At 36.4% G+C, this 26,375-nt stretch overlaps 1 protein-coding gene across 3 annotated transcripts in view; it reads left to right on the top strand.

Moving 5' to 3' along the window:
- Nucleotides 1-26,375, top strand: part of pip5k1ca (phosphatidylinositol-4-phosphate 5-kinase, type I, gamma a) — a 32,480-nt gene that overhangs the window by 2,126 nt on the left and 3,979 nt on the right. For all 3 annotated transcript variants that reach the window (XM_084417678.1, XM_084417677.1, XM_084417679.1), the window contains exons 2-17: nt 6,597-6,628; nt 6,742-6,828; nt 8,852-8,982; nt 9,059-9,176; nt 9,284-9,436; nt 12,827-13,126; nt 13,206-13,411; nt 15,034-15,085; nt 18,051-18,082; nt 18,205-18,253; nt 18,916-19,000; nt 19,733-19,894; nt 19,982-20,123; nt 20,213-20,242; nt 21,045-21,149; nt 22,002-22,158. In XM_084417678.1, the coding sequence (XP_084273804.1) occupies nt 6,597-6,628; nt 6,742-6,828; nt 8,852-8,982; nt 9,059-9,176; nt 9,284-9,436; nt 12,827-13,126; nt 13,206-13,411; nt 15,034-15,085; nt 18,051-18,082; nt 18,205-18,253; nt 18,916-19,000; nt 19,733-19,894; nt 19,982-20,123; nt 20,213-20,242; nt 21,045-21,149; nt 22,002-22,158 (1,841 nt within the window). The remainder of the gene's footprint in view (nt 1-6,596; nt 6,629-6,741; nt 6,829-8,851; nt 8,983-9,058; nt 9,177-9,283; nt 9,437-12,826; nt 13,127-13,205; nt 13,412-15,033; nt 15,086-18,050; nt 18,083-18,204; nt 18,254-18,915; nt 19,001-19,732; nt 19,895-19,981; nt 20,124-20,212; nt 20,243-21,044; nt 21,150-22,001; nt 22,159-26,375) is intronic.

The raw sequence follows: 26,375 nt of genomic DNA, 5'->3' as shown, positions 1-26,375 counted from the left end.
ATAAATGTCAACGTAACTGGCTCGCAGTAAATGTCACATACTCTCTTGTAGTCTCATCATCTTCTCTTTAATTGCTAAAAGTGCATCCAAACACTCCCTGAACTGCCTCGGCATCCTCCTGTTTTCATTGGTTTTCTCCCCGGGAAAACATGCTGACTGTTGAGCGTGCAATCACATGACATGGCCTGTGAGTCATTTTCTCACCTGAAGTGACATTGACACACTCATCCACCCTTGTTTTTTGGGGTTTTTATGTTTTGTTCCTAAAATTAGATTTTAGTGAGTCTAATTGAGTTCGTTAGCAGTGTTTAGGTCCAAAAAGGTTGCTAAATCTCACCACAATGGAATTAAATGTTTACATTTGTGCTTAAAATTATTAGTGTTTTTTGTGTTTTCTGAGTGTTAGATGATGGCAAATGTGATCTAAATGTCCAAATAGGCGAAATAATGCACAGCTGAATATCCCATTTTCATGGATACAATAAATTAAGAAAAAACTATTATCGTCCGATAGCCAATATGCTAACAATATATTGTTATTGTTCGCCTGTGCAAAACTCACCGCCACAACGCCAGGATGTTGGTAGCCGCATACTTTTTTTTTGCAAGTTGCAAATTAAATTTCTGCGAAAAAATTGGAACATCGCAAAGCAATTTTCGAATAAGCTATTTTTGCTCTGCTGTGTTGCAAGTAAATTTGTTTCTGACGAACTTTATGTTCATGTCTTCCGAGATAGTTTTTTATGCACGGTTTGGAATTTTGTTGCGTATTTATTTGCGTCTTAGTATTTCCATCCAGATTTTTTTTTTATGCAGTATCGCAAAGTTTGTATAAATTCATGGATATCTCTGGTTTTTCCTTCAGTGTGAAGAAATGTGTGATTTATTTGTTTAAAATGTTGTTTTATTGCCTCGAAAATTGTAAGTTACAATGTGTAGAAAAGTTGAATTAATCAACCTTATTTATAGCCTGGGTTTCCCCATGCTGCCTTGCGATTTTATTCACGCTGCTAGGCAGCCTGGACACCATGGACCAGATTTTCCCCTCATAAAGGGAACCAATCACAGAACGGGGAGGGAGCAGCAAGACGATGACGACGTCTATGCGACACACCAAAGCAGTTTGTTTATATCTATGGATCCAACATGGCAGCAGACGCGAAGTTACCTTTCGATGCAGCCTTAGATAGTGTTCTAAGTAGTTTAGTCGCTGAACGCCATCGTGTACACATAAATCTTTGACCCATTGTCTTCTTCCTCGTCGAATTTCTGTCGCTCTACATACGTCATCTGGTATAATTGAAACGATTGGCTATGAGCTACATACAGGCGCATTTGATAGACATTCATAGCGCCCAATAAACGGCTCTGGGCATTCGTAAACCACGCCTCAAATACGAGAAAATGAACATGTGGTTCCCAGACCACGTCTCAATGAGACGAGGTCTGACGTTAGCCAGGCTACCTTATTTATCAATGTGGAAGTGAACTATGAATGTTCTGTTACATATGCTCCCAGCATTTAAACAAAACAAAAAACCCTGTTTTATTCTAGCTTCATGCTTTTCTTTTTTATCGACACTTGAATGTGTGTAAGTTTCATAAAAAAAGCAAAATTTTGAGCAAAAAGCTGAGAAAATCACGTTTTTGTCAAAGACTACGTCTGGATCGGATTCAGAACGATGATCAAAACACAGATGGAGATCGAGTCCATCAACACCCCCAAAGCTTCACAGTCCTATACCTCGTCCTGGGTCGCATTTCATTCAGTAACATTAGGCAGTTTAGATGTATATGCTGTTTAATGTTGATGTTACATATGCATATGATTACATATGCTATCGCGTGTTTCTGCTTCTTCTACGCCTGTGTTTTGATCAGGAGATTCAGTACTCTTTTAGAAGGTGTGTCATAGCGCCCCCTACAGTACAACAGTGAAAACACGGAAAGCCGGAGATGTCCGTCAATGGCGAGGAAAGAGTTAACTGCAGTAGGTCAATAATTAGAAGAATAACAAACGGTAAAACTATTTGTTTAGTGTGTTTATAATTATGATAATAAATTAAATGAATGATTATGATACCATTTTTTATAAAGATCAAAGCTTTAACTATGAGCAATAATATTACTCTTTACACGTAGTAATACAATGATTGCTCCTGTTTCGACCCGTCTGAATGATAAATGCATTGCTGTTCTGTTCAGAGGCCGTCTCGCTCGGCTCATTAAGAACAGAATTGAACAGATGAAGGCCGAGATAGGAAAAGATCTATATTGTAGATTAATTATAAAACAATTTCATTACCGCCAAACGGACCGTCTCAAGCACCACTTCAGTATCATCATGTGGTGGTGGTGGTAAATGTACACAATTAAAGCATCTGTGAAATGCAGACATGGCTTTCTCGGTTCATACACATAACGACCCATGAGATGCATATATAATCAAACCCTAGGCGATACTCAAAGCTGTATAATAGTGTTTTGCTCGCTGATATCGCTTTGCAAAACAGGGAAGGTCTGTCTGCACACTTCATCTATTTCCTCAACACGTGTTATTCTAAGAGCTCAGGCTGCTGGGAGTTTTCAAGCTCCGGTGGGAAATGGAAAACAAGCAAGAATTGCATAATGGTGTCTCTCTGTATTCCTTGCCCCCCTCGCTTATGTCCCGAAGAGGATGGAGCTTTTTATAGGCCAGCCTGCAGAGCAGACCGGGGCGCTGGAAGACACTCAATCCCATCGGAACCTCAGAGGGAGTAGAGTGTCTTTTATCAGAGGACGCGGAGTCCCCCATTGACATATTTGTGTTTAATGCATTGTAACCAACCATCGTTTATGAAGAGTTACCGGAACGGCTATTGTAAATCGTTTCCAGAACGTTGTCAAATAGTTGCTAAAGTGTAGTGTATTGGTGCGTGGTGCACTCTTAAAAATAAGGGTTCCAAAATGGTTTTTTTTGCAGTGATGATGAGATAGAAGAACCATTTTTGGTTCCTCAGAGTACCTTTCAGTCAGTTCTTAATAGAACCATTTTTTTTCTTACTGTGAAGAACATTTAAAAATCTTTTTGCACTATAAAGAACTTTTTGTAGAATGGAAAGGTTGGGTTATCCATGTTATCCATGGAACCATCGATGCCCATAAAGCAGAGCTGGGTAATATCTGATTACATGTAATCTGGATTACGTAATCAGATTCCTAAAATATAATATTTGTAATAATTAGATTATATTACATGTTCAAAATTCTTGTAATCACTCTACAGTTACTTTTTTATTGATTACATTCACTGATTCTCTCATTTTTAAAATCTTATCTTTCTAAAAAGCCTATTTCTTATATATGTTTGGAAAGTCTTCAAGTTTTGTGGAGTTGAACACACAAGAAGGGCCACTAGTTAGGCTATAATTACATGGAAAATTTAGAGGATTTTTTTTTTTTTTTTTTTTTTTTTTTTAGAGTTTTATTTGGATTGTTTTATTATAAAATACATTCAATATGTATTTTGGGATATTTTTCACCTGTGTTATCGTCGTAGGTTAAAATTGTAAAAAAGCAAACACCATTACTTGAACACATGCACACTAGAAAGTTTCATCCTTGTCCAGTGTTTACGCTATTTTGTTTTTCCATAAGTTATTAGAAAAAAAAATCGTTTTTATTTAACCGTCAAGTGTATCCATTGGTAAGTGTGTCTATTGTTGTTGCATCTCCAGTAGTTTGTTGTTGTTCTGCCTCATCCGTAGGCATAAAAATGAAGTATACTTTGGGCTTAAGTCTGATAACTAAGAACTATGAACTTTGAATAAAAGCATCTGTTGAATGGCGTGTTACTTAAATGAAATTTGCAAGAGGAACTTGGTTTTGTTTTCATCTCTCAGATCAGAAGTGAACAAAGGAAATGGTTTTGTGGCCTTACTGGTAGGTTTATAATCTCTTGTTTCCTTCGGTTTGCTTTATACAGTTCTGTTTTACCAGATTATGAGCAGTTGTTCATATGTCTTGTCATGGTTTTACTTCATGTATTTCGATTTTTGCCATCATACCATGTGATATCATTCACCCAGAGTAGCATATACATGCTAAGTCTTTGGTAAATTTAGTCTCATATAATTAATGTTAGCTTGAGGTGTCAGGTGACACCTAAAAGATTCTGTCGTCAAGTTCTTCATTTCAAGTCCATTTTGAGCTGGCTGTGATCACACCTACCCAAAGCATATGGAATTTCAGGAGGTGTTATGCTAATTCATTAGCACTGGAGATGTTTTGAGCTCTTACCCGTGTTTTAAAAGTTTTTTAAGTTAATTATGGCTTGACATAGAAGTGTCTGAACATCATAATAGAATATATAAAAGTGTAGTCTTGAGTAACTCAATGCTAGGCTAACTCAAGGCTAGGCTAACTTTAGGCTAGTTTAAGGTAATGTTTGTAGTGTTTTAGCTAAAAAATTATATTCCCCTAAAGCTCTGTTTAACACAATTTCCCTTCCACAAAATCAGTTTCTGAACCTTTTTAACAGTTTATACATTTTGTGTGTCAAATATGTAGCTTAGCGGTTAGCACATATGCTCAGACACTGTCTCAAGTAGGCAGTTTAAATCTCAGTCATTTTCTGTCTTTTCTTCTTTACCCATAAATAAAAAGCTTTATTAGATGTGCGGTCGACCCTGGCTAGTGGAGTATAGCAGAAATCCTACAGCATGTTTGCACTCCAGCTTGAACTGAGGCCAAACCTAACATCAGCGAACAAGGTCTAGGAAAAAGCTCTTTTATGGAGAACCATAATGTTGCCCAAACAGTCCATAACAGTTTCAGGAGCCCACATTGACAGCTGGATCCAGAAATAACAGGAACTTTTGGTCATGAGGCTTGTTGGTGTGGATGTGCTATTTCAGAGGTGAAATGGGACATTGCAGCGTTTATGTTTTTACTAACTTTGAGCTTCCAACTTCACAACAACGAATTCAGCTAAAACGGGAAGCTTGCGGGTGGAAAATCCAGCTTGTAATGAACTTAGCAACAAACCAGCTTCCAGTTGGTTATGTCATGTTAGCTAGTCTTCCAGCCCAGCCATCTGCACCAGATGGTTGACCAGATTGAAACCGGCCACGATATTTCAAAACAGTTACCAGCTTATAGTTAGTTCACCAAAAAATTATTATTTACTTACAATCTTCCAAGTTCGCTGGTAATCATTGCAACTGAGTCAATATGTCAGGAACTGATTCAGATCCATTCTGAGTGGTTTCAAATGATTCATTGAAGATCGAACTTGTTAACAATCACAAGCTAACGTGTTTAGAGCAGATGTTAAGATTTTCCTTTCTAGTTATAGCTAATAATCATTTTAACTGGGCCGAAAGTCAAGAACTAATTCATTCTGATTGTGAACGAATTGTTCCGATTTTGTGAACCATTTCTAATGATTCATTAAAGATCTGAAAAAAAAAATAAAAAATCTGTCAAAATAAAAGTTTGATGGCTTAATGTTTGAAAATAACCATACATTTTAGTATTGTAATTTTACAGTTGCAAGGGAAGATAAAAGTATTTTATTTATTTTTTTACAGTAGAATATTACAATAGTAATTTTTTAGTAATTATTATAATATTTTTGTTTTATTTTATTGCCATTTATATAACTTCATTTTCTAGCCATATTGATATATAACCAAAAAATTTTGCCAAAATTTTGCAGCACTACAAATAAGCACAGCAAACCTTTTTTAATCACATTTTAAGTCACAGAATAATTGCAATTACTGTAGATTTATTCCCCAAGTCGTGCAGCCTTGATATTATGCTTTTGTGTATTTTTTTACGTTTAAAACCTCCAGACTAATTCTTTGTAAAGGCATTTGTAAAGGAGTAACCAGTACATTTCTCTAAATTTCTCCTTTTCTGTTCTATAAACAAAAGAAACTCATACAGGTTTGGAACGACATGAGGCTGAGTAAATGGGGACGGAATTAACATTTTTGGGTTGATTTTTCCTCGAAGCTGTTTTTAGCTGGATTTTCCAGCATGCCCGTCATCTTGGTTTTGCTGTTGCTTTCTCACTGCATGGCTATGAGCTGCTCTGTCTAGCGGCCAATGCCCTATTTAGAGCAGCATGTGTCTGTTGATGCCACATGCATATGCAAACTCTGAGAAAGCTTGTTGACCTTGATCGGGATGCCATGGAAACCGAGGAACTGAATGGGAGCGTGTGCAGATGCGTCTGGGACGACCGCGGGGTGAGAAGCACAGCTCACGGATTCCAGCCGTCATCTTCACATGGTGTATTTTCATCAAATCATCTTTGTCAACAAACATCCCAGTCGCCGCTGACAGCTGCTGCTGATGCTCGAGGGGCAGCGATGGAATATAAATGGAGGCTGAATAATGAAGCCGGCTAATGATGTCTGCGCTTTAGCGGGGTGACCCGTTGACCCTTCAAGTCTGGTTATAAGTTGAATATGAATATGTCTCAAATAATCACAGGCACACAAATCTGGTTTTAAATCACGACAAACTTTGCAAACAATGAAATGCAATCCTTTAATTGAGAGAGTGTCGTCAATACCCGGTTAATCACTGTTCTTTTTCTTTCCTAGACACGATATCGAAAAAGGCTTTCATCACAGAGGTACATTCCTTTACCACATATCACGAATATTTACTATTGGACTGCAATGAAACCTGTTCATGTCGGGAATGCAGGTTGGTGGTATCTCATATTTTTTGTCCTTTTTACACCAGATGCCTTCATCGTCAGGCCAGCCGGCTCATGGGAAGAAGATCGGTCACAGAGGAGTGGATGCTTCAGGAGAAACCACATATAAGAAGGTGCATTGCTCCAAAACAACTTTTTCTAGATTCGATACTGGTTCCATTTAGATTATTTTAGTAACTTATAGCACAATATATTGGTACCATATCAGCCAATTTATTTTTATTTTTACGTTACATTTAAAAAAAAAAAATATATATATATATATATATATATTTAAATTTTTCAATTTAATTTTTTTTTTATATTGGTCAAAATAGTATTTTTAATTGTACATGCTCATTTCATCTCTTTTTACATTAAAATTATTTGCCGTTATCTAACGCAAACCTAAAATTAATCGAATAGATTTGATTTTGATTCCATTCAGATTGTTTACTTTTTTTCCCCAAAGTTTTATATCGGTTGATGTTGTATATTTAATTGTACATGCTTATTTTCTCTCGTTACTTTAGATAACCTTTGCCATCATCTAACACTAGCCTAAAATGTATCTATAAAAACATTAATAATTTAATGACACAGTGACATGTAATCTTTAGCAAAAATAAATATCCCCTTTTCATACTGTATATTTAAATTTTGTAATGCCTAAATGCACTTTAACATTTAAACCAATTGATTTTAGGTTCATGTTTTATTTTTGTAATTATTTTAGACAAAATAGTGCTTATTTTTTAAATTTACAATTGACCATTTAATACATAAAAATTATTGTATATATAATAATAATAATAATAATAATATACAAACTAATTATCGGTTTATCTGTATCGACCAGAATTGTAATATTTCTTATAAGCTCGATCTGCAGAAATGTGGCACTAGACGATATCAGAACAAAAAACGTAGATTAAAAGATCAGTTTCTGGGTTAATATTTAAAGGGGTCATATAATGCCATTTTTGTACAAGCTAATATGATTCTTTAGGGTCTAAATTAAAAGTTTGTAATATACTTTAATTAAAAATTCTCATTAGTATTGTAAGAAAACACTTATTTTACCTGGTCAAAAACAGCTCTGTTTTCAGCACGCCGTTTAAGTGCATGTGTCTTTAAATGATAATGAGCTTTGCTCACCCCGCCCCTCTGTTCTGTGCGTACACCGTTTTTAATAATAACACAATAACCATAACGCGTTGTTTTAACAAACAAAATAATAACACAATAATCATAACGCGTTGTTTTTCATAACAAAAACAGCTCTGTTTTCAGCACGCCGTTTAAGTGCATGTGTCTTTAAATGCTAATGAGCTTTGCTCACCCCGCCCCTCTGTTCTGTACGTACACCGTTTGTAATAATAACACAATAACCATAACGCGTTGTTCATTATAAATGTGGGATTATGAATTATATTGAGAACGTCGTACATAGAAAACATGCCGTAATGTACCCTGAGTGTAAACCTTAGCCGCATTCATCGTGAAGCCTGCAGCAAGCGATTTGCAAAGATTAATATAAATATTAATATATGGTTAATAAAACGTTACACTCACTTCTTCTTCTGGAGGTGCAGCAGGAACACGAATAGTTGGTACCGATACTTTTTTCAGGAGCAGCTTCTTAGCAAAACCAGCTTTATACTAACCCTCGTTTGTAAAGCAGTCTGGTAAAATGATTCGCGCAAACATGAAAGCATTGACGTTGATCGTGGGGAATATTCCCTTCGAAAACAAACTCAGCCACTGCGTCTTCAGCGGTTCGGATTTAGGAACATCAAAATGACTTCTGTGTTCCTTATTACACCCAAGAACAGAACACCACAATCGCTTAGACGCCATTCTGCTCATAGACACTGCTCCAGCGTATCAACAATGGCCGCGCCGGCCCGCAATCGTGGGAGGGGCGTCGATTTTGTGACATCACAAAATCGAACGGCTTGATTTGAGACAGGGGAAAACATATAAGAAGATTTTTTTTTAAAACACTGGATGGATTTTTATCATTTCATGATGGTTGTGTACAGGCACTGCCAACACACATTTCAGTACAATCAACTTGTAAAAGTGCATGTACCATTATATGACCCCTTTAAGAACATGTATCTCAAGTCATTTATATCTGGGGTTTTTTTTCAGACCACATCTTCAGCACTCAAGGGGGCCATTCAGCTTGGGATTGGCTACACAGTTGGCAACTTGAGTTCCAAGCCTGAGCGGGACGTCCTGATGCAGGATTTCTATGTGGTGGAGAGCATCTTCTTCCCCAGGTGAGCTATCCGTCTGAGGTTGAGGGTGGATGTAAAATTTCACATGCAATAAATGTTCTTCTCCTTGTTCTTCCAGTGAAGGGAGCAACCTGACACCAGCCCATCATTTCCCAGACTTCCGCTTCAAAACCTACGCTCCCGTGGCCTTCCGTTACTTCAGAGAGCTCTTCGGGATACGGCCAGATGACTATTTGGTGAGAAATCTAAGCTGACGGCTTTTTAATACTAAATGCTTGCATTTATTCAGGACCACTGAAGAATCGCTCAACCTGAATTTATCTATATTTGTGTTGGCCTTTAGTATTCGCTCTGTAACGAACCATTGATTGAGCTGTCCAATCCGGGAGCCAGTGGTTCAGTCTTCTATGTCACCAAGGACGATGAGTTCATCATCAAGACAGTTATGCACAAGGAAGCGGAGTTTTTGCAGAAGCTTCTTCCTGGATATTACATGGTGAGTTGCTGTACTTTGACTGATGCATTTAAATTGGGTTTTTAATGTCCAATCCCGATATCTTGAGAACAGGGTGTATATATTATGCAATACGTTAATACTGCATTATTTAATGCAGTTTATTCACAGCAAATGATATGTAGCCCACATAAAATTAGTCAAATATTTATTTTACACAATATTTAATTTATTTTGGAACTGGCACAGTGGTGAACTAATATTTATGTCCAAATATTAACCGATTATCTGCCTGGCAAATATTTATTGGTGTATCACTAATGCAGCCCTCTACTTTTAATGTTTTTCAGCTACAATAATTTCACAGTAAATGCACAGTTTATGTTGTTACTTTTTAAGAAACTGCATATCAGTATGATATCGGTTATTTACCGATATTAGAATTTATTCAAAATCATCGGGCAAAGCTTTAGTGTGATAAAGTGTTTAGTGTTTTATATTTAGTTAATCCTGACAATAAATGATCAGTTGGCCAGAACAAAAATTATTATCAGCCAGAATTTTAATAGTGTGTATCTTTTGAAACTAATGGTCAGCTAATGTGTATTTTCAATGTCCTATGCCGATATCTATAGAGCAGGACAATAAATACTGCATGATAAAATAGTTGAATGATAGCAAACAAGATATATCCTATATAAAATTAGTGAAGTAATTATTTAACAAAATTTGTACGACATTTTAGAACTGACACGTATTTATTGCCAAATATCGGTCGATTATCTTCATGGCCAGTATTTTTTGGAGACCTACTATTTACATTTATACATAATTTCACAGTAAATACAGAGGTTATGATGTTATTTTTTGGCATGTTGTTACTTTATGAGAAACAATATATCGGTACCATATCGATTATTGACCGATTTATTAATTTTTTTATCGAGAAAACCGTTTTTTTCACAAATGTTTACATTTTATTTTTAATTAATTTTGTCAATAAATTATTATTATTGGCCATAACATGAAAATAGTTATTGGCTTATCAGTATCAGACAGAATTGTATTATCATTACATGCTTTTTTTAAATTAATGGTTGATCGATATTGGTTTTCAATGTCCAGTAAAATATAGTAGAGTGGCTAAAGGTTAATATAATGCTGATAATTATGATACAGTACATTATATGATACAATATAATGATAGAAAATGAGATGTAGCCTTTATAAAATGACTTTACATTATATTCAATATATATAAATATATATACAGAATATAGCATCAGCCTGTGCGATATATAGGTGTATGAATCATGGAGATCTAGTTTTTCAGCTACAATAAGCTAGGCTAAAATACACAGTTTATGTTGTTATTCAGTACTTTTCGAGAAACATGCTTTCCAGCTTATTAACACATGCTGCCACAAATCAACCACCTGGTTAAACAACAACACTGCTGAATACCCAACAAGCTATTTCGAACTAATTTCTCCCCTGAGGCGATTTGTCTGCTATTTTCCTGAATAATAAAATAAATGACACAATTAGCATTGAAACCGTGCTTGTTCCAGCTTTCTGTCTCCATTGGACCAATGCAATAAACACTATAAGTACAAAAGGGTTTGGTTTCCAAGAGAACATGGGTTTTTCTTTCAGTAGATGGTGCCTAAATGGGTTCTCAGTGTCAGCAGAGTCTGACCAGTGACTGGCTTGGCTTGTTCCATCCATTCAGCTGGAGCTAATGAGCCCATGAATAGTGACGGATCAGTTGTTGTTCAGCGACAATGCTGACCTTGGCCAGTTCGCCTACAGAAACCTGTCTTTAACACTGTTTAGCTCTTTTCCACTTTCTGTTTCTCCTCTTTGATCATATATTGTGTAGGACATGTCACCTTGGTGATGGTTGTTCCACAAAGCTCCTCTAGGTTGGATATCTGCTTCATTGCGTTGCCTTTGTGTGGTGCTTTTTAAGAGGATATAAAGTCCAATCTAATTGGAATCAGGTGGTTTTACAACGCTCTGGAACATTAGCTGGCAAACTGAATGCCATTGTCTTGAGGAAGTGTTTTTTTTGGGGTTGAAATGGTGTGTTTTGAATCTGGAATGTGGGAAAACAAATAATGATTACTTCAAGCTAATGCATGAATGCTGTTATTGAACTAGTATTAACATTTAGAAGTGGTCATTAGCAAAAGTTGGATTTGCATGCGATATAAAAACTGATGTGTGTTGTAATATTGACATAATTTTAAGGAATGGTATCAAAAAACTAAAATTCTACTATCATGTATTCATCATGCCGGTCTAAATCAGTGTGACTTTCTTTCTTCCGTGGAACACAAAAGAAGCTGCTCTTTTCCATACGGTGACTGTGAATACGGTGACTCCATCAAGGCTAAAAACATGACAAAAAAAGCTATATAAAAGTATCATTCAAGTACTTATTTTTGTGTGAGGAAAAGGCTGAAAAGACTTATCTGTTCTTCCGTGGAACACAAAAGAAGAGGTTTTGAAGAATATTCACGCTGCAGTTTTCCATATGGTGACAGTGAACCTGGATGCCATTAAAGGGATACTTCACCGATTAGCATTAAGCTTTGTATCAGTAGAAACCCGGTAGTATTTTCGAATGACCGTGCTTCCCTCTCTCATGTCCCCCTGAGACGAGAGATTTCTGTATTGTGTGTCTGGGAAAAAAAAAATCGTCGTTTTGCGTCATCTGAGGCTTTTTTGGCCAGAGGTTAGAGACTACAGCCAGTAGGAGGAGCTAGTTCCGCATGTTTTCAACCCGCCCATAGGGGGATCTCACGATAAAACGGCGTCTTTTCAGTGTCGAGTCAACTAGTAGCCTAGTTGTATCACTTCTTCCGATACTGCCCTCTGTAATCGGTAGGCGTGGCTTGGGAGTGGCCTCGTAGGGCGGCGAAGCAAGTGCATTCTGGGAGTTGTTGTCTTTCATCCACATGAGCCAAAAATAAATTTTCTGGCTTTTCTCAGTCTAGAAGGCACCAACTTCTAAAACAATTTCACATTTCTACTACATAAATGACCCAATTTAAATACACATTCATCTTTCCAGCGGTAAAATATCCCTTTAAGGTTAAAAAAATGACAAAATAGCTAAATAAAAGTACTATTTTTGTGTAAGGAAAAAGCAGACATTTTGAATTTCCTCATATTTAAACTGGCAAGTTCGTCAAACAACGCAACGCATTTTGGCGCACATCATTTTAGTATCGCGTTAATAAATGATGGCAGAATTGTAACTATTCCTTTCAAGATTAAATTAATTAATTACACAATGCATGTAACCAACAAATACTAATTACAAACGTTTTCCCACAGATGTGTAGCACTGCATGGACGACTTGCATTTGAATATTCGTTCACTCCGACTGGACGTTTGATTTTTTAAATGTTTGTTTCCTGCAGAACTTGAATCAGAATCCTCGCACCTTATTGCCCAAGTTCTTCGGGTTGTACTGCGTACAATCGGGCGGCAAGAACATTCGAATGGTGGTGATGAACAACGTTTTGCCCAGGGTGGTGCGCATGCACCTCAAATACGACCTGAAGGGATCCACCTACAAGCGACGGGCCTCTAAGAAAGAGCGGGAAAAGGCGAAGCCCACTTTCAAAGACCTCGATTTCATGCAGGACGTTCAAGACGGTCTCCTGCTTGATACAGACACGCACAGCGCCCTGGTCAAGACGTTACAGAGGGACTGTTTAGTAAGTTATGTACAGTGTGCTGGTGTCTAGAGAGAGGATGTGTGAATGGGAGGTAAATTGATGTGTTTTTGATGTTTAGGTCTTGGAAAGCTTTAAGATTATGGATTACAGTTTGCTGCTGGGAGTTCACAACATCGATCAGGCGGAGAAAGAGCAGCAGATGGAGGGATCTCAGGGCAACAGTGATGAAAAGAGGCCGCTGGCACAAAAGGCGCTCTACTCCACTGCCATGGAGTCCATACAGGGAGCGTCGGCCTGCGGAGAGGAGATTGACACTGACGACACGTGAGTGGCCCAAATTAGTCCATGTTTTGACACATATTAAGGATATTTAAAAAGTAACTGACACATTTTCAGATGCATGATGAAGTGATAGGGATGCAATGACAAAATTCGACCTGATACCAATAGCCTGGTAATGATGTTTATGTTATTGCCTATATATTCAATACATTGAATTCTATACTATTTTGATTTAAAAAAAATTGCTTTTAAATCTTTTTAAAGATTAATTTTACAGTTTTTTTTTTAAACATTTCTGGATAAAATCAAGTCCTGTCCTGTCAGATATCATGTTTCATCTGGAATTGCATTTATTATGGAAGGTAAAGGATTGCAAACAACAAATTTATGTTAACTAACCAAAAAATGCAACTTTTTAAAAGCGAACAAAGACATTGGTTTTGTTTTGTGTTTTTTGTTTTGTCTGGTTGTTTTTTGTCTTTTGTTTTGTCTTGTTTTTTGTATTTGTTTTGTGTTTTTTGTTTTGTCTGGTTGTTTTTCGTCTTTTGTTTTGTCTTGTTTTTTGTTTTGTCTGGTTGTTATTTGTCTTTTGTTTTGTCTTGTTTTTTGTTTTGTCTGGTTGTTATTTGTCTTTTGTTTTGTCTTGTTTTTTGTTTTGTCTGGTTGTTATTTGTCTTTTGTTTTGTCTTGTTTTTTGTTTTGTCTGGTTGTTTTTTGTCTTTTGTTTTGTCTTGTTTTTTGTATTTGTTTTGTGTTTTTTTTGTGTGTTGTTTACATCCTATTTATTTTTCGTATTTTATTTGTATTTATTTTGTATTAATCAGCCATTTTTTCCTTGTTTGTTCTCACTTGTTTTGTAGCTACTTGTTTTCTATTTTTTATTTTGCCAAAATAAATTTAAAATGTGTGTTTTTTTATTTATTTTTATTCATAGAATTTGTATAAAATTTGGCTGAAATCTAGTCCTGTCTGTTAGATATCCTGTTTCATCTGGAAATGTGTCACATTATGGAAGTAAATGGATTGCAATAAACGTATTCATGTTGACTAAAGGGGCCGTCACTACACATTTCGTTCCATTGACTTCGCATTTCGCTGCATTTCAAGTTTGGTGAACTCTGACCTGCGAATTCGTATCACGTGAAGCCTTGTGACCAATAGAAGATCGATGAGCCACGGCTTGACCTCTTAGCTAAATTAAAAGAACGCACATTTTTTGCAGTAAAGTGGAGTAGATTGTGTATTTTAACTTTTTTTGTGATCATTTGTTGTATGTTGAATTTGTGCTTATAAAAATTTGTCACAGAGCGTGACGTCATAACATGACAGTTGCAGTGTGCGTAGAAATTTTGGTCTAATGTGAAAAAAAAATATTTTTAAAATAATAATATAAAAAAAATATTTTTTAGAAGTGAACAGACATTTGTGTGTGTGTGTGTGTGTTATTCAATTTTATTTATTTTTATTTTGTCTTTTTAGCCATTTTTCTTCTGAAAGCAGTTTTTTTAAGATTTTGACAACTTCGGGAAACACTTTTCAGCCCTATTGCAAATTTGTTCCCAAATGTATAGCTAAGCGTGTTTAGCCAGGTTTAGACTTTTGAGTGTTTTAGGCCATAAAAACTTTCATATTCATTTATTTCCTCATGTTTTTTCCCTGCCCAGGATGGGCGGCATTCCTGCAGTCAATGGAAGAGGAGAGCGGCTGTTACTGTACTCAGATCATTATCTAGTCTCGTGTAAATTACATTTAGCCAAGGCTGCAAAGCCGACTCCGTGTTACAAATATGTTAGACCCATCACTTCTGCTACTAAAGATTGCTTTATTAATAATCTTCCTGATCAGTTTCATCATTTTAGCATCCCGGATAGCTTAGAAAAACTTGATATTGCAACAGAAACTTTTAACTCTCTCTTTTCCAGCACTTTAGACACAGTTGCTCCTTTGCGCTTAAAGAAGATTAAAGAAAATAATCCAACGCCGTGGTACAACGAGCACACTCGGGCCCTTAAGAGAGCAGCCAGAAAAATGGAGCGCAACTGGAAGAAAACAAAATTAGAGGTATTTCGCATTTCATGGAAAGAGAGCTCGATTGCTTACAGAGAGGCTTTAAAAGCTGCTAGATCTGCTTATTTTTCAAACCTATTAGAAGAAAATAAACATAATCCTAGGTATTTATTTGAAACAGTGGCTAAACTAACGAAAAAGAAAGCTTCAAACACAGAAGGTTCCAAGCAGCACAGCAGTAATGACTTTATGAACTTCTTCACTTATAAGATTGATAATATCAGGGATAAAATTATAACTATGCAACCGTCTACTACAGTATCGCATCAGGCAGTGCATTGTAGTCTCCCTGAGGAAAAATTTGATTCATTCATTGCTATAGGAGAGGAAGAATTTACTAAACTCGTTAAATCATCTAAATCTACAACATGTATGTTAGACCCTATACCGACTAAGCTACTGAAAGAGATGCTTCCAGAGGTCATAGATCCTCTTCTTAATATCATTAATTCCTCTTTGTCTCTAGGATACGTACCAAAAAACTTTAAGCTGGCTATGATTAAACCGCTTGTTAAAAAAATGCAACTTGATCCTTCAGAATTAGTCAATTACAGGCCGATCTCGAATCTACCCTTTCTGTCAAAGATACTAGAAAAGGCAGTATCTTCACAACTATGTTCCTTTCTAGAAAGAAATGATATCTGCGAGGATTTTCAGTCCGGATTTAGACCATACCATAGTACTGAGACTGCTCTCGTTAGAGTAACAAATGATTTGCTCTTATCATCCGATCGTGGTTGTGTCTCTCTATTAGTGTTACTCGATCTTAGTGCTGCGTTTGACACCATTGACCACGACATTCTTTTAAATAGACTAGAAAACTATGTTGGCATTAGTGGAATTGCACTAGCATGGTTTAAATCATACTTATCTGACCGTTATCAGTTTGTAGCAGTAAATGAAGAGATGTCTTATCAATCACAAGTTCAGTATGGCGTACCACAGGGCTCAGTACTAGGACCGCTGCTGTTCACTCTGTACATGCTGCCATTAGGAGATATTATTAGGAAACATGGAATTAGCTTCCACTGTTATGCCGACGATACTCAGCTCTATATTTCTTCAAAACCTAACGAAACTTACCAATTCACTAAATTAACAGAATGCATAGCTGATATAAAAAACTGGATGACTCGTAATTTCCTACTTCTAAATTCTGAAAAAACAGAGATTCTAATTATTGGACAAAAAACTTCCTCACGTAATAACCTAGAATACTGTCTAACACTTGATGGCTGCTCTGTTAAGTCTTCGTCGTCGGTTAGGAACCTGGGTGTGCTCTTTGATACCAATCTTTCATTTGAAAGTCACGTGTCTAGTATCTGTAAAACCGCATTTTTCCATCTTAAAAATATATCTAAATTACGTCATATGCTCTCATTGACAAATGCGGAACAATTAGTCCATGCGTTCATGACCTCAAGGCTAGATTATTGTAATGCTCTACTGGGTGGTTGCCCTGCACGCTTAATAAACAAACTACAGCTGGTCCAAAACGCAGCAGCTCGAGTTCTTACCAGAACCAGGAAGTATGACCATATTAGCCCGGTTCTGTCAAAACTGCACTGGCTCCCTATTAAACATCGCATCAATTTTAAAATATTGCTGATTACTTACAAAGCACTAAATGGTTTAGCTCCGCGGTACTTGAGCGAGCTCTTAACGCATTATACTCCTTCACGTCTATTGCGATCTCAAAATTCCGGCCAGTTGATAATACCTAGAATATCTAAATCAACTGCTGGCGGTAGATCCTTTTCCTATTTAGCACCAAAACTTTGGAACAGCCTTCCTACCATTGTCCGGGAAGCAGACACACTCTGTCAGTTCAAATCTAGATTAAAGACACATCTCTTTGACATAGCGTTCACATAATACATTATAGACTTCTATAATTCAATATTAGGCTGCATAGATTAGGTCAGCTGGAACCGGGAACACTTCCCATAAATCCTGATGTACTTGTTACATCATGAGAAGAATGGCATCTACGCTAATTTTAGTGTCTTTGTTTATCCCAAGGTTTTCCCGCAGCCTGCCGGATCCAGGCCGTTTCCAGATCTGATGAAGGACCTTCGCCTGGACCCGATGTCAATGCAGTGCTGAAGGGCCAACTAGTCTCTCCCTATGGAGGATCCCTTTCCCACTCTACAGATAACGCGTCGTCGGGAAAACTCAATTTGCGTATCTACCCCGAATTGATAAAATAAAATAAAATTCTGAATCAAAACTATAAGGAAACACCAGTAATTTGTTTAGGTTTGGTTTGTAGGGAATTCCAAACCTGCACACATATATTCAAACGCACATAACTATAGAACTCGTTCTTAATGTGCATCTGAACGCCATCAGCGTTTCTCACAGGTTCGCGTTTAAAGTCTGTGTAGAGAGAATGGTGTCGTCTTGGCGGCCCTAATTTAAAAACAAATGATCGTTGCGACGGAAGCGAATCAATCAAAACTAACTTTAGCTGGAAAATAACTTTATTAAAGAACCGCTATAAAGCCAAAACAATCTTACGTTATATTATACATTTATCTCTGTGAAGCTGCTTTGAGACAATCTACATTGTTAAAAGCGCTATATAAATGAAGATGACTTGACTTGACTGTACATCGGAATAATCGACATCTTGCAGTCTTACAGGTGCTTGCGTCAACCTCTCCGACTCATGTCACTTACGATTTACATCATGAGGCGTATGATTCATCATATCCAGTATGATTTAAAAGCACCATGGAGTGACCTTTTTTCTTTTTTCTGTTTAGGTTAATAAAGAAATTGGAGCATACGTGGAAGGCTCTAGTCCACGATGGGGTGAGAATTTCCTTGAATTTCAATGGCTGTTATATATCAACACCATTGTTCCATGCAAGTCGCTCCATCTCCCGTCACTCTGGATGAAAAGCTTTGGCCAAGTTAACATCCAGCTGTGTTTTGAGACTCTGTGGTCTTTGACCTTCACTATAATTCTTCCTACTTCCTACATTTTCATGTTAATAAAGCAGGGTCAGCTGCGGTACGTTAGCACAAATGGAGTTTAGTGAGAATTACGGGGTTTTGGAGGAAATGCTTGTAAAATGTGCACTAATTTGGGACCATTTTTTTTAGAGGATGTGCCAATTGGGCTATTGCTGGATATGAGACGCACATGCACATACCACACACACACACACACACACTCATTTTCTCCTCAGCTCAGCTGTGAATAAAGGAGATTTCTCCAACCCTGCCTGTGACGCATCAGTCTACGCCGTACTGTGAATGGCTCAAGATTAATTTGCATGCTAATTAAGATATTTATAGACCCAGAGCTGGTATATCTTGATCATGTCAGCTCTAAGTGTTGACTGGTGTCACCATGAATAATGGATGTTTCACTGGAAACCTTAAGTTTGACTTAAAGCCTGCATGAAAATTATTAGTATCGCACAGTATTTAACTGTAATTTTCCATTTGCTGTCTCTTTCACTGTTCAGGACACAGTGTCTGTTCACAGACCATCTTTCTATGCGGACAGGTTCTTCAGGTTCATGAGCACTACTGTATTCAGAAAGACTTCATGTGAGTTGAATTTATATTATTGAATCACATAGATTAATTTCATGTTCTGCATGAAGAATTAATGATAAAGTAATAGGGATGCACCAATGTGAATATTCTGACCAATACCGATAAGACGATAAATATTTATTTTAATGACTTTCAACCAATAAATGACCGCTAAGTCTACCACAATTGGGCTATATAAAGGAAAAATAAAACGCTACTACAAATTAATTTAGACTTCACAGCATTGTAGTGTGTAGTATGAAAAAGGATATTTATTTCCTTTAGATTACATATAATCGTGTTATTATTTTATTTAAATAATTTGTGTTTTTAAAAGATTTAACTTAAAATGACTGCAAAGGTAATCTAAATGTAAAAAAATAGGAAATTATCATGCAAAATTAAATATTCTGTACCAATACAATATATATATTTTTTTATCTGTAATATCGGCCGATAACCGATAAGGTACCGATATATGTTGCATTCCTAAAAGGTACTTTAAAATGTACATCTAAAATGTATGTGCTAAATTAAATGTAAAAAAACCCAAGATATTTATTATCAATATAATGTACAAGATTTGTATTTTTAGATAATAATGAAAGTCACAGTGTTAACAGTTTTTAGTAAAATCCTAACCGTAACCCTGCTAATGAAGCTTCACCTAATTTCATTGTGATAATCAAAGATATTGAAATTATTTGTAATATTTAAGTGCATTTGTAAACCTGTTTCTTTCAGCGTTAAAATCCTCTCCGTCAAAAAGGGGTCGTGGGGGTCTAGCCGCGGGCAAATACGGCGGCCCCGGAGCGGCCTGGTCGGCCAGCCAGCTGCCCTTCGTGAGAGACGAAAACATCTACGACCTGAGAGGAGCCCGTAGCTTCCCCACACTGGATGATGATGGTAAACAATTTACGAAATACATTCTTCATTCTCAACTAGGAGGACTTAATGGTTACAGTCACATGTTTAAACTCTGCCTGGTTTCAGGTCGGACGGATGTGCTTCCCTGCACCCCTCCCTCGTTCGAGGAGGCCACCACAGCCTCCATCGCCACCACGCTCTCCTCCACCACCTCTCTGTCCATCCCAGAACGCTCCCCCTCGGACACCTCCGAACAACCGCGCTACAGGTAAGAGTAAGACCCTGTCTGTCGCTCTGTAATGTTCCAGCACCACGGCCGTAGCGGGTACAATAAACTCTCTGTTCTCCTCCGTACAGGAGACACACCCAGTCCAGTCACGAAGAAACGTAAGTAAAACGGAGACTGGTCTGCAATATGGTGTAGTTCATGAAAAAATATCATCAAAAATACTACTTTTTAGAATTTAGTTTTGTTTTGTTTTGTTTTGTTTTGTTTTGTTCTGTTTTGTTTTTTGTTTTGTTCTGTTTTGTTTTGTTTTGTTTTTTGTTTTGTTCTGTTCTGTTTTTTGTTTTGTTTTGTTTTGTTTTGTTTTGTTTTTGTTCTGTTCTGTTCTGTTTTGTTCTGTTCTGTTTTGTTTTGTTCTGTTTTTGTTTTGTTTTGTTTTGTTTAGTTTTTTGTTTTGTTCTGTTTTGTTCTGTTCTGTTTTGTTTTGTTCTGTTTTGTTTGTCTTGTTTTGTTTTGTTTTGTTTTCTTACTTTGTATTTATCTTGGGTCTGTTTTTTTTATTTATTTGTTTTTCGTTTTTTTTTTCAAAAAACTTTCAAAAATTTGAATTCGGCTTGATTTTTATATTTTTATGTTCAGGGATAGAAAATGGATAAATGGCTTGAATATTCGATTTCCACGTGTGGGTGGGCATGAAATGCCCCTTTCCGCTGATTGGTCAACCAAAGATCAACCCGTGCCACTTTCAGATCTCTCCGTGTAGAATAACATTCGTCCGCTTCTAGTATATAAGATCGCTTTGTGCGATGACCAAAATTATTCCAAAAAGACAGAGTTTATGTTTCATAACATTTTACAATGTTTATTGCCCTCTTGGGCTTGATCTTCTTCTTAATGGAAGGATTTGCTCTTAGTGATATTGTTGGTGTGGTTTGGCTGAGCCCTCTGCTGGTGTTGTTATAGAATGCAGGATGAGGACCAGCAGACCATCACAGTTGAGGTGGATGTGGAGGGGCGATACGACAGCGAGCTCACCCTCGTGGCTCCCCAGGTATCGCCGGAGAACAGGTACGCACTAAAAACTGAGAAACTACCTCCACAGTCATGAGCACTTATTATATATTTACTTTTAACATCAGATATTGTTGAACACGTAAAAAAAAAAAAAAAATCTTAATGAAGTGTAATGGAATTAAGGGCGATGATTTAAATGCAAATGCACTGTGTCGATGAATCAAGAGCAGTGTGGGTGTGAGTTCAAGGGTATCATGGGAATGAGGAATTAGACGTGCTTCATTCATCTGAGCTCACCTGCTGAAGCTCCTCATAGTGATGGCAAAACTACACCATGGAAACTGCCACAGAGGAACATAACCAAACAGAAAGCGCTTAATCACACTAAGTACCCAAACGTTTTTGTGGTTGCCAGGCACATAATATATATATATATATATATATATATATATATATATTAATGTTTTATCTATCATTGCAAATCAATATGCCTTTGAAGAAATTTTGAAGAAAGTTCATGTTGCACTCTTCCTGACAGAGTTGCATTAATTAAAAAAAAATTGAAATAAGGCTGAACTGAAATAAAATCCAAATATTAGATGAAAAACTTAAACTTAAAAAACTATAAACTTAAAAAACTATAAAAGTTTTGCTATGATAACTAACAAATAAGTTAACTAAAACTGAAATAAAAATAAATTAAAGCTATATAGAAATATTTTTAACAACAAAAACTTAATAAAATGGCAAAAGCACACGACACAATTATTAACACTAAAATTAAATTGAAAACTAAAAATATTTTTAAAAGCCAATTCAGTATATTAATAAATAATATAATAGTATATAAATGATACTTGAATAACACTGCATAATTTTAATTTTTTTTTCCTTTTCCACATGTAGTGAAGCTCCAGAGACGTTTCTAGAAGCCTCGTCCTCCTCCGTCCCAGCGAGCCCCAGGATAGTCGTAGAATCTGACAGCGCCAGTCTGGCCTCAGGCTGTACGAGCCGTGCCTCTGTGGACGAGGATGATGATGTGCCAATTACAGACATTTATTTCGTAAGCCCTTCACTCATCTGAACTAAAAATATGTATTGTTTTTATATATAGAAAAAAAATGCATCAGAGCAGAGCAAGAACCACCTCATGACCTAATGTCAAAGCATAAAAAACATAACCAGATTTGTCCACACTGCAAAAAAATATATTTTTGTCTTGCGTACAAATAAAAGTATCTAAACATCCTTAAACCGTGATAAATTTACTTAAAAAGCAAAACAGCAATTGTATTAAGATAGACTATTATGAGAATAAATCTTGAATTAAAAAGTTTTTTTTTTGTAATGCATTGTCAAATATTTTTCTTAAATCTAATATCAAGCATAAATCTAACAATATTTAGTGAGGTTCATAGTTAAAAATAAGAAATAAATTACCAATGCTGTAACTTTAAAATTCATAATATATTCTATGACGAAAAGTTTTATTATTATTATTTTTATTTATTTATTTTTGATTGATTGAAGGATGTTTATATATTTTTACTCGAATACAAGAAAAATATGATGATGATTACCTGTGTTATATTTCATTTTTAAAAGGAAAAATATGAAACTATATGTTCCATAAAGAAAAATTAAGCATATTATAGAACCAATAAAAAAAAGTGCATTATTTTTATGACAATTAAGAAAATTTTCCCCCTGATTTTAACAATACTATTAAATGTCACGCAAAAAAAACAAGAATGCATAATTTGAATAGTATGTATGTATAAATTATGATACTGTTGTATGTATTTTTTGTTTTTATTTAATTTTGTATTTATTAAGAAAAATCATCACAGACCTCAGAAAACATCTACATTCATTATGATATTGAGAATGAGGTTTGTTTTTTAAATGAGAATTTAATTGTCATGGAAATAATGCCATAATAATAAAATAAAATAAATATATATATATATTTCTAATAATTACTTCAAGTAAAAATATATTCATTTTTGGGTTAAACATGACTGTGACATGTTCTTGATAGAATTTGTGAGATTATCCCAAGTAGTAAACAGTGCTAATGTGACCATTGTTGAATTAATGGTGACTAAAGGAAACGTCTCCGATACGGGACAGAAGACAGAATCTCACAGAGGGTCTCTGTTGGCACGTGGGTGGGTGGGTATGTGTGTCCGGAGGTGTTAGGAGCTTGTTTGACTCTTTATTTTTATTTTTTGACTGTATAAGACCCATTTAAATGAAGTTTGAGTCCTTTTGTTTATTTCTGAATGCTGACGATATCATTATATGTGTGGTAACTTTGAAGAACACTCATACAATAGACACATTCTGGCCCATGAACTACAAAACAAACGGACGTGCCAATGAATCCACAGGGATGTTTCTGAGAACAGCCAAGAAAACTGAGAAATGGCATTTGTTAGACACATCGAGGCCCTTCGGATGCCTCCTAAACTCAGTTGAATGCTGAAAAGAGGCCTAGAGACACGCAAGCGCCATCTCTTGAATTATTCATCCATTAACACCCTGCACCAGCTGCTCCTTCGTTCTTTCCTCTTATTAATGGAGCTGTCAATTTTTTCATTTATCGACTGCTAAACTGCACTCCATCTCCTTGGCATTTTCATTACCATTCTGCCATCTTTCTTTATGTGTCTGCTGTCTCTGTCCATCTCTCTTTCTCTGCCTCTTGTAAGTTCTCTGATGGCAGCGTCTGTGTTTGTCAGCCCATCACACACAGAAAAAGGCACAATGTAAGTTTTAGAGGAAACTAGTTTTAGAGGTAGTTTTAGAATTAATTGTCTCAAGTCAAGATAGCTTTTTTTTACATTTTTATCTTTTTTCCACCCTTTGATTATTAGAATTAAACAGGCTGTTTTTGTTACTGTACCTTTAAGACTTTTATATGCAAATTAACTCACTATAATAACTTTGAAATTGTTTTGAGGTAAACAATTGCAACGGCTCAATTTATACAACTACATATGTCAAGTCACAGTCTCAAAGATTTCAGTACGTTGTTCCAACGTTGTACTTTTAGTACAATTTTCCATTATTTTCCCCTTCTTTTATTAGTTTACTAGCTGCTAGCGTGATATTAACAAGCTTCGTGCCTGTTTTTATCAATGTACCTGGTCTTATTGTGCAGGATTTAATAGATCTGTTTAAAAAGATTTAAAGAATGTTTTATACATTGATGTAAAACATTTTATTGTGCAAAATTAATTGTGTGAACTTCACAATTAATAACAAAGAAACATCAAGTAACAGAATTAAGTTGAGTTGACAGACTGAAATAGTTTCAGTCTTAAAGGGATACTCCACTTTTTTTGGAAATAGGCTCATTTTACAACTCCCCCAGAGTTAAACAGTTGAGTTTTACCGTTTTCGAATCCATTCAGCCGAACTCCGGGTCTGGCGGTACCACTTTTAGCATAGCTTAGCATAGATCATTGAATCGGACAAGACCATTAGCATCTCTCTCAAAAAAATGACCAAAGAGTTTCGATATTTTTCCTATTTAAAACTTGACTCTTCTGTAGTTACTTCGTGTACTAAGACCGACGGAAAATGAAAAGTTGCGATTTTCTAGGCTGATATGGCTAGGAACTATACTCTCATTCCTGCGTAATAATCAAGAAACTTTGCTGCTGTACCATGGGTCCAGCAGGCGTAATGATATGACGCAGCGCCTGAAAATAGTCCCCAGCTCGGTAGACTATTAGGTTGACTATTCAGGCCATATCAGCCTAGAAAATCGCAACTTTACATTTTCCGTCGGTCTTAGTACACGATGTAACTACAGAAGAGTCAAGTTTTAAATAGGAAAAATATCTAAACTCTTTGGTCATTTTTTTGAGAGAGATGCTAATGGTCTTGTCCGATTCAATGATCTATGCTAAGTAGGGCTGGGACGGTATGGATTTTTTCTTACCGCGGTTGAAAAGCAAGAAATTCCCGCGGTATTGCGGTAAACCGCTTTAAACCTCAACCCCCCTCCCCACCCTCCCCCAGTTTTTTTTTTCTGCGACGTTGCGGCTGGAACAACAAACAAAGTGTGTCAATGATAATCTCAGGTAGTGTTTATGTGCTTTATTTAATGTTAAAAGCATGCAATGTGACTTTGAATATTGTTTAGTGCTCCAGCTTTGTAGCTGTAAAAGCAACAATGGATAATTCACCTCAGATCTTGAAATTAAACAAATGGAAACAAGAACGTTCAAACTGTGAACATACAAGTGTATTCTTTGACAAATATTGTTTTAGTAACTCAGTAGCCTATGTATTTTTAATAATGTTTAAATGGTGTAATATTTGTGAGTACCCTAATATTGTAGTAATATTATGTAGCCTACTTATCCATTTTCTTGCAAGTGCCGTCAAGATTACTCTCTGGTGCTGTGAGTGTGCACTTGCCGCGACTCCGCGAGGGTTGACAAATGCGGTCTTCACGTGAGAGAATTCTGTTAAATAAGCACGTGCAATTAAAAGCTGAGGTCCTGCTTTTACTTTTTTTTTTTTTATTTATGGTGCGGCTTGGACGCGGCGTCCGTCGAAAATAGACTAGGCGCCTATCTTTATCAAAGCGGCGCTGAGAGACGCTTCTGAAACACGCTGCGTCGTGGCTGTTGTAAACACAAGCATTGACTAGAGTGGGCGCGATCAGCTCCGGTTAGCCGCATCGCAGCCGTAACACGCCACAGAGTGTAAATAAGGGGTTATAGTCAATAGCCTACGAATGGAATGTTATTATGTGTCATGAAACAACTTGCGAACTTGCGAAAGGTCGGATTTGTTCCATCTTTTGATGATAAGTTTTGTTTAGAAAACCTTGAATCCATGTAAGACACAATGTTATTAGACACAATCCATGTCATTAGAATCAATGAATCCATGTCATTAGACACAACGTGAACACATGTGAAGGCCAGTGTTTATTTATTTTTTTATTTTATTTTTTTGCGGTGATGACGGTGACGAGCTCAGACCCGCGGTAGGCATCACGTGACCGCGGTATTGCGGTAATGCGGTAACCGTCCCAGCCCTCTAAAAGTGGTACCGCCAGACCCAGAGATCGGCTGAATGGATTCGAAAACGGCAAAACTCAACTGTTGAACTCTGGGGGAGTTGTAAAATGAGCCTATTTCCAAAAAAAGTGGAGTATCCCTTTAAAAAATAGTAATTTTTCACAGTGTAGTCTTTGATCAAAATATAGCCTTCTCTATAACTGAAATGACTTTTCTTGTTTGCTGATGTAATGAA

The sequence above is a fragment of the Rutilus rutilus genome (genome assembly GCF_951802725.1).
Source record: "Rutilus rutilus genome assembly, chromosome: 8".
Taxonomy (NCBI): Eukaryota; Metazoa; Chordata; class Actinopteri; order Cypriniformes; family Leuciscidae; genus Rutilus; species Rutilus rutilus.
The sequence above is the reverse complement of the archived record's forward strand: the minus strand, read 5'-3'. Positions and strand labels throughout refer to the sequence as shown.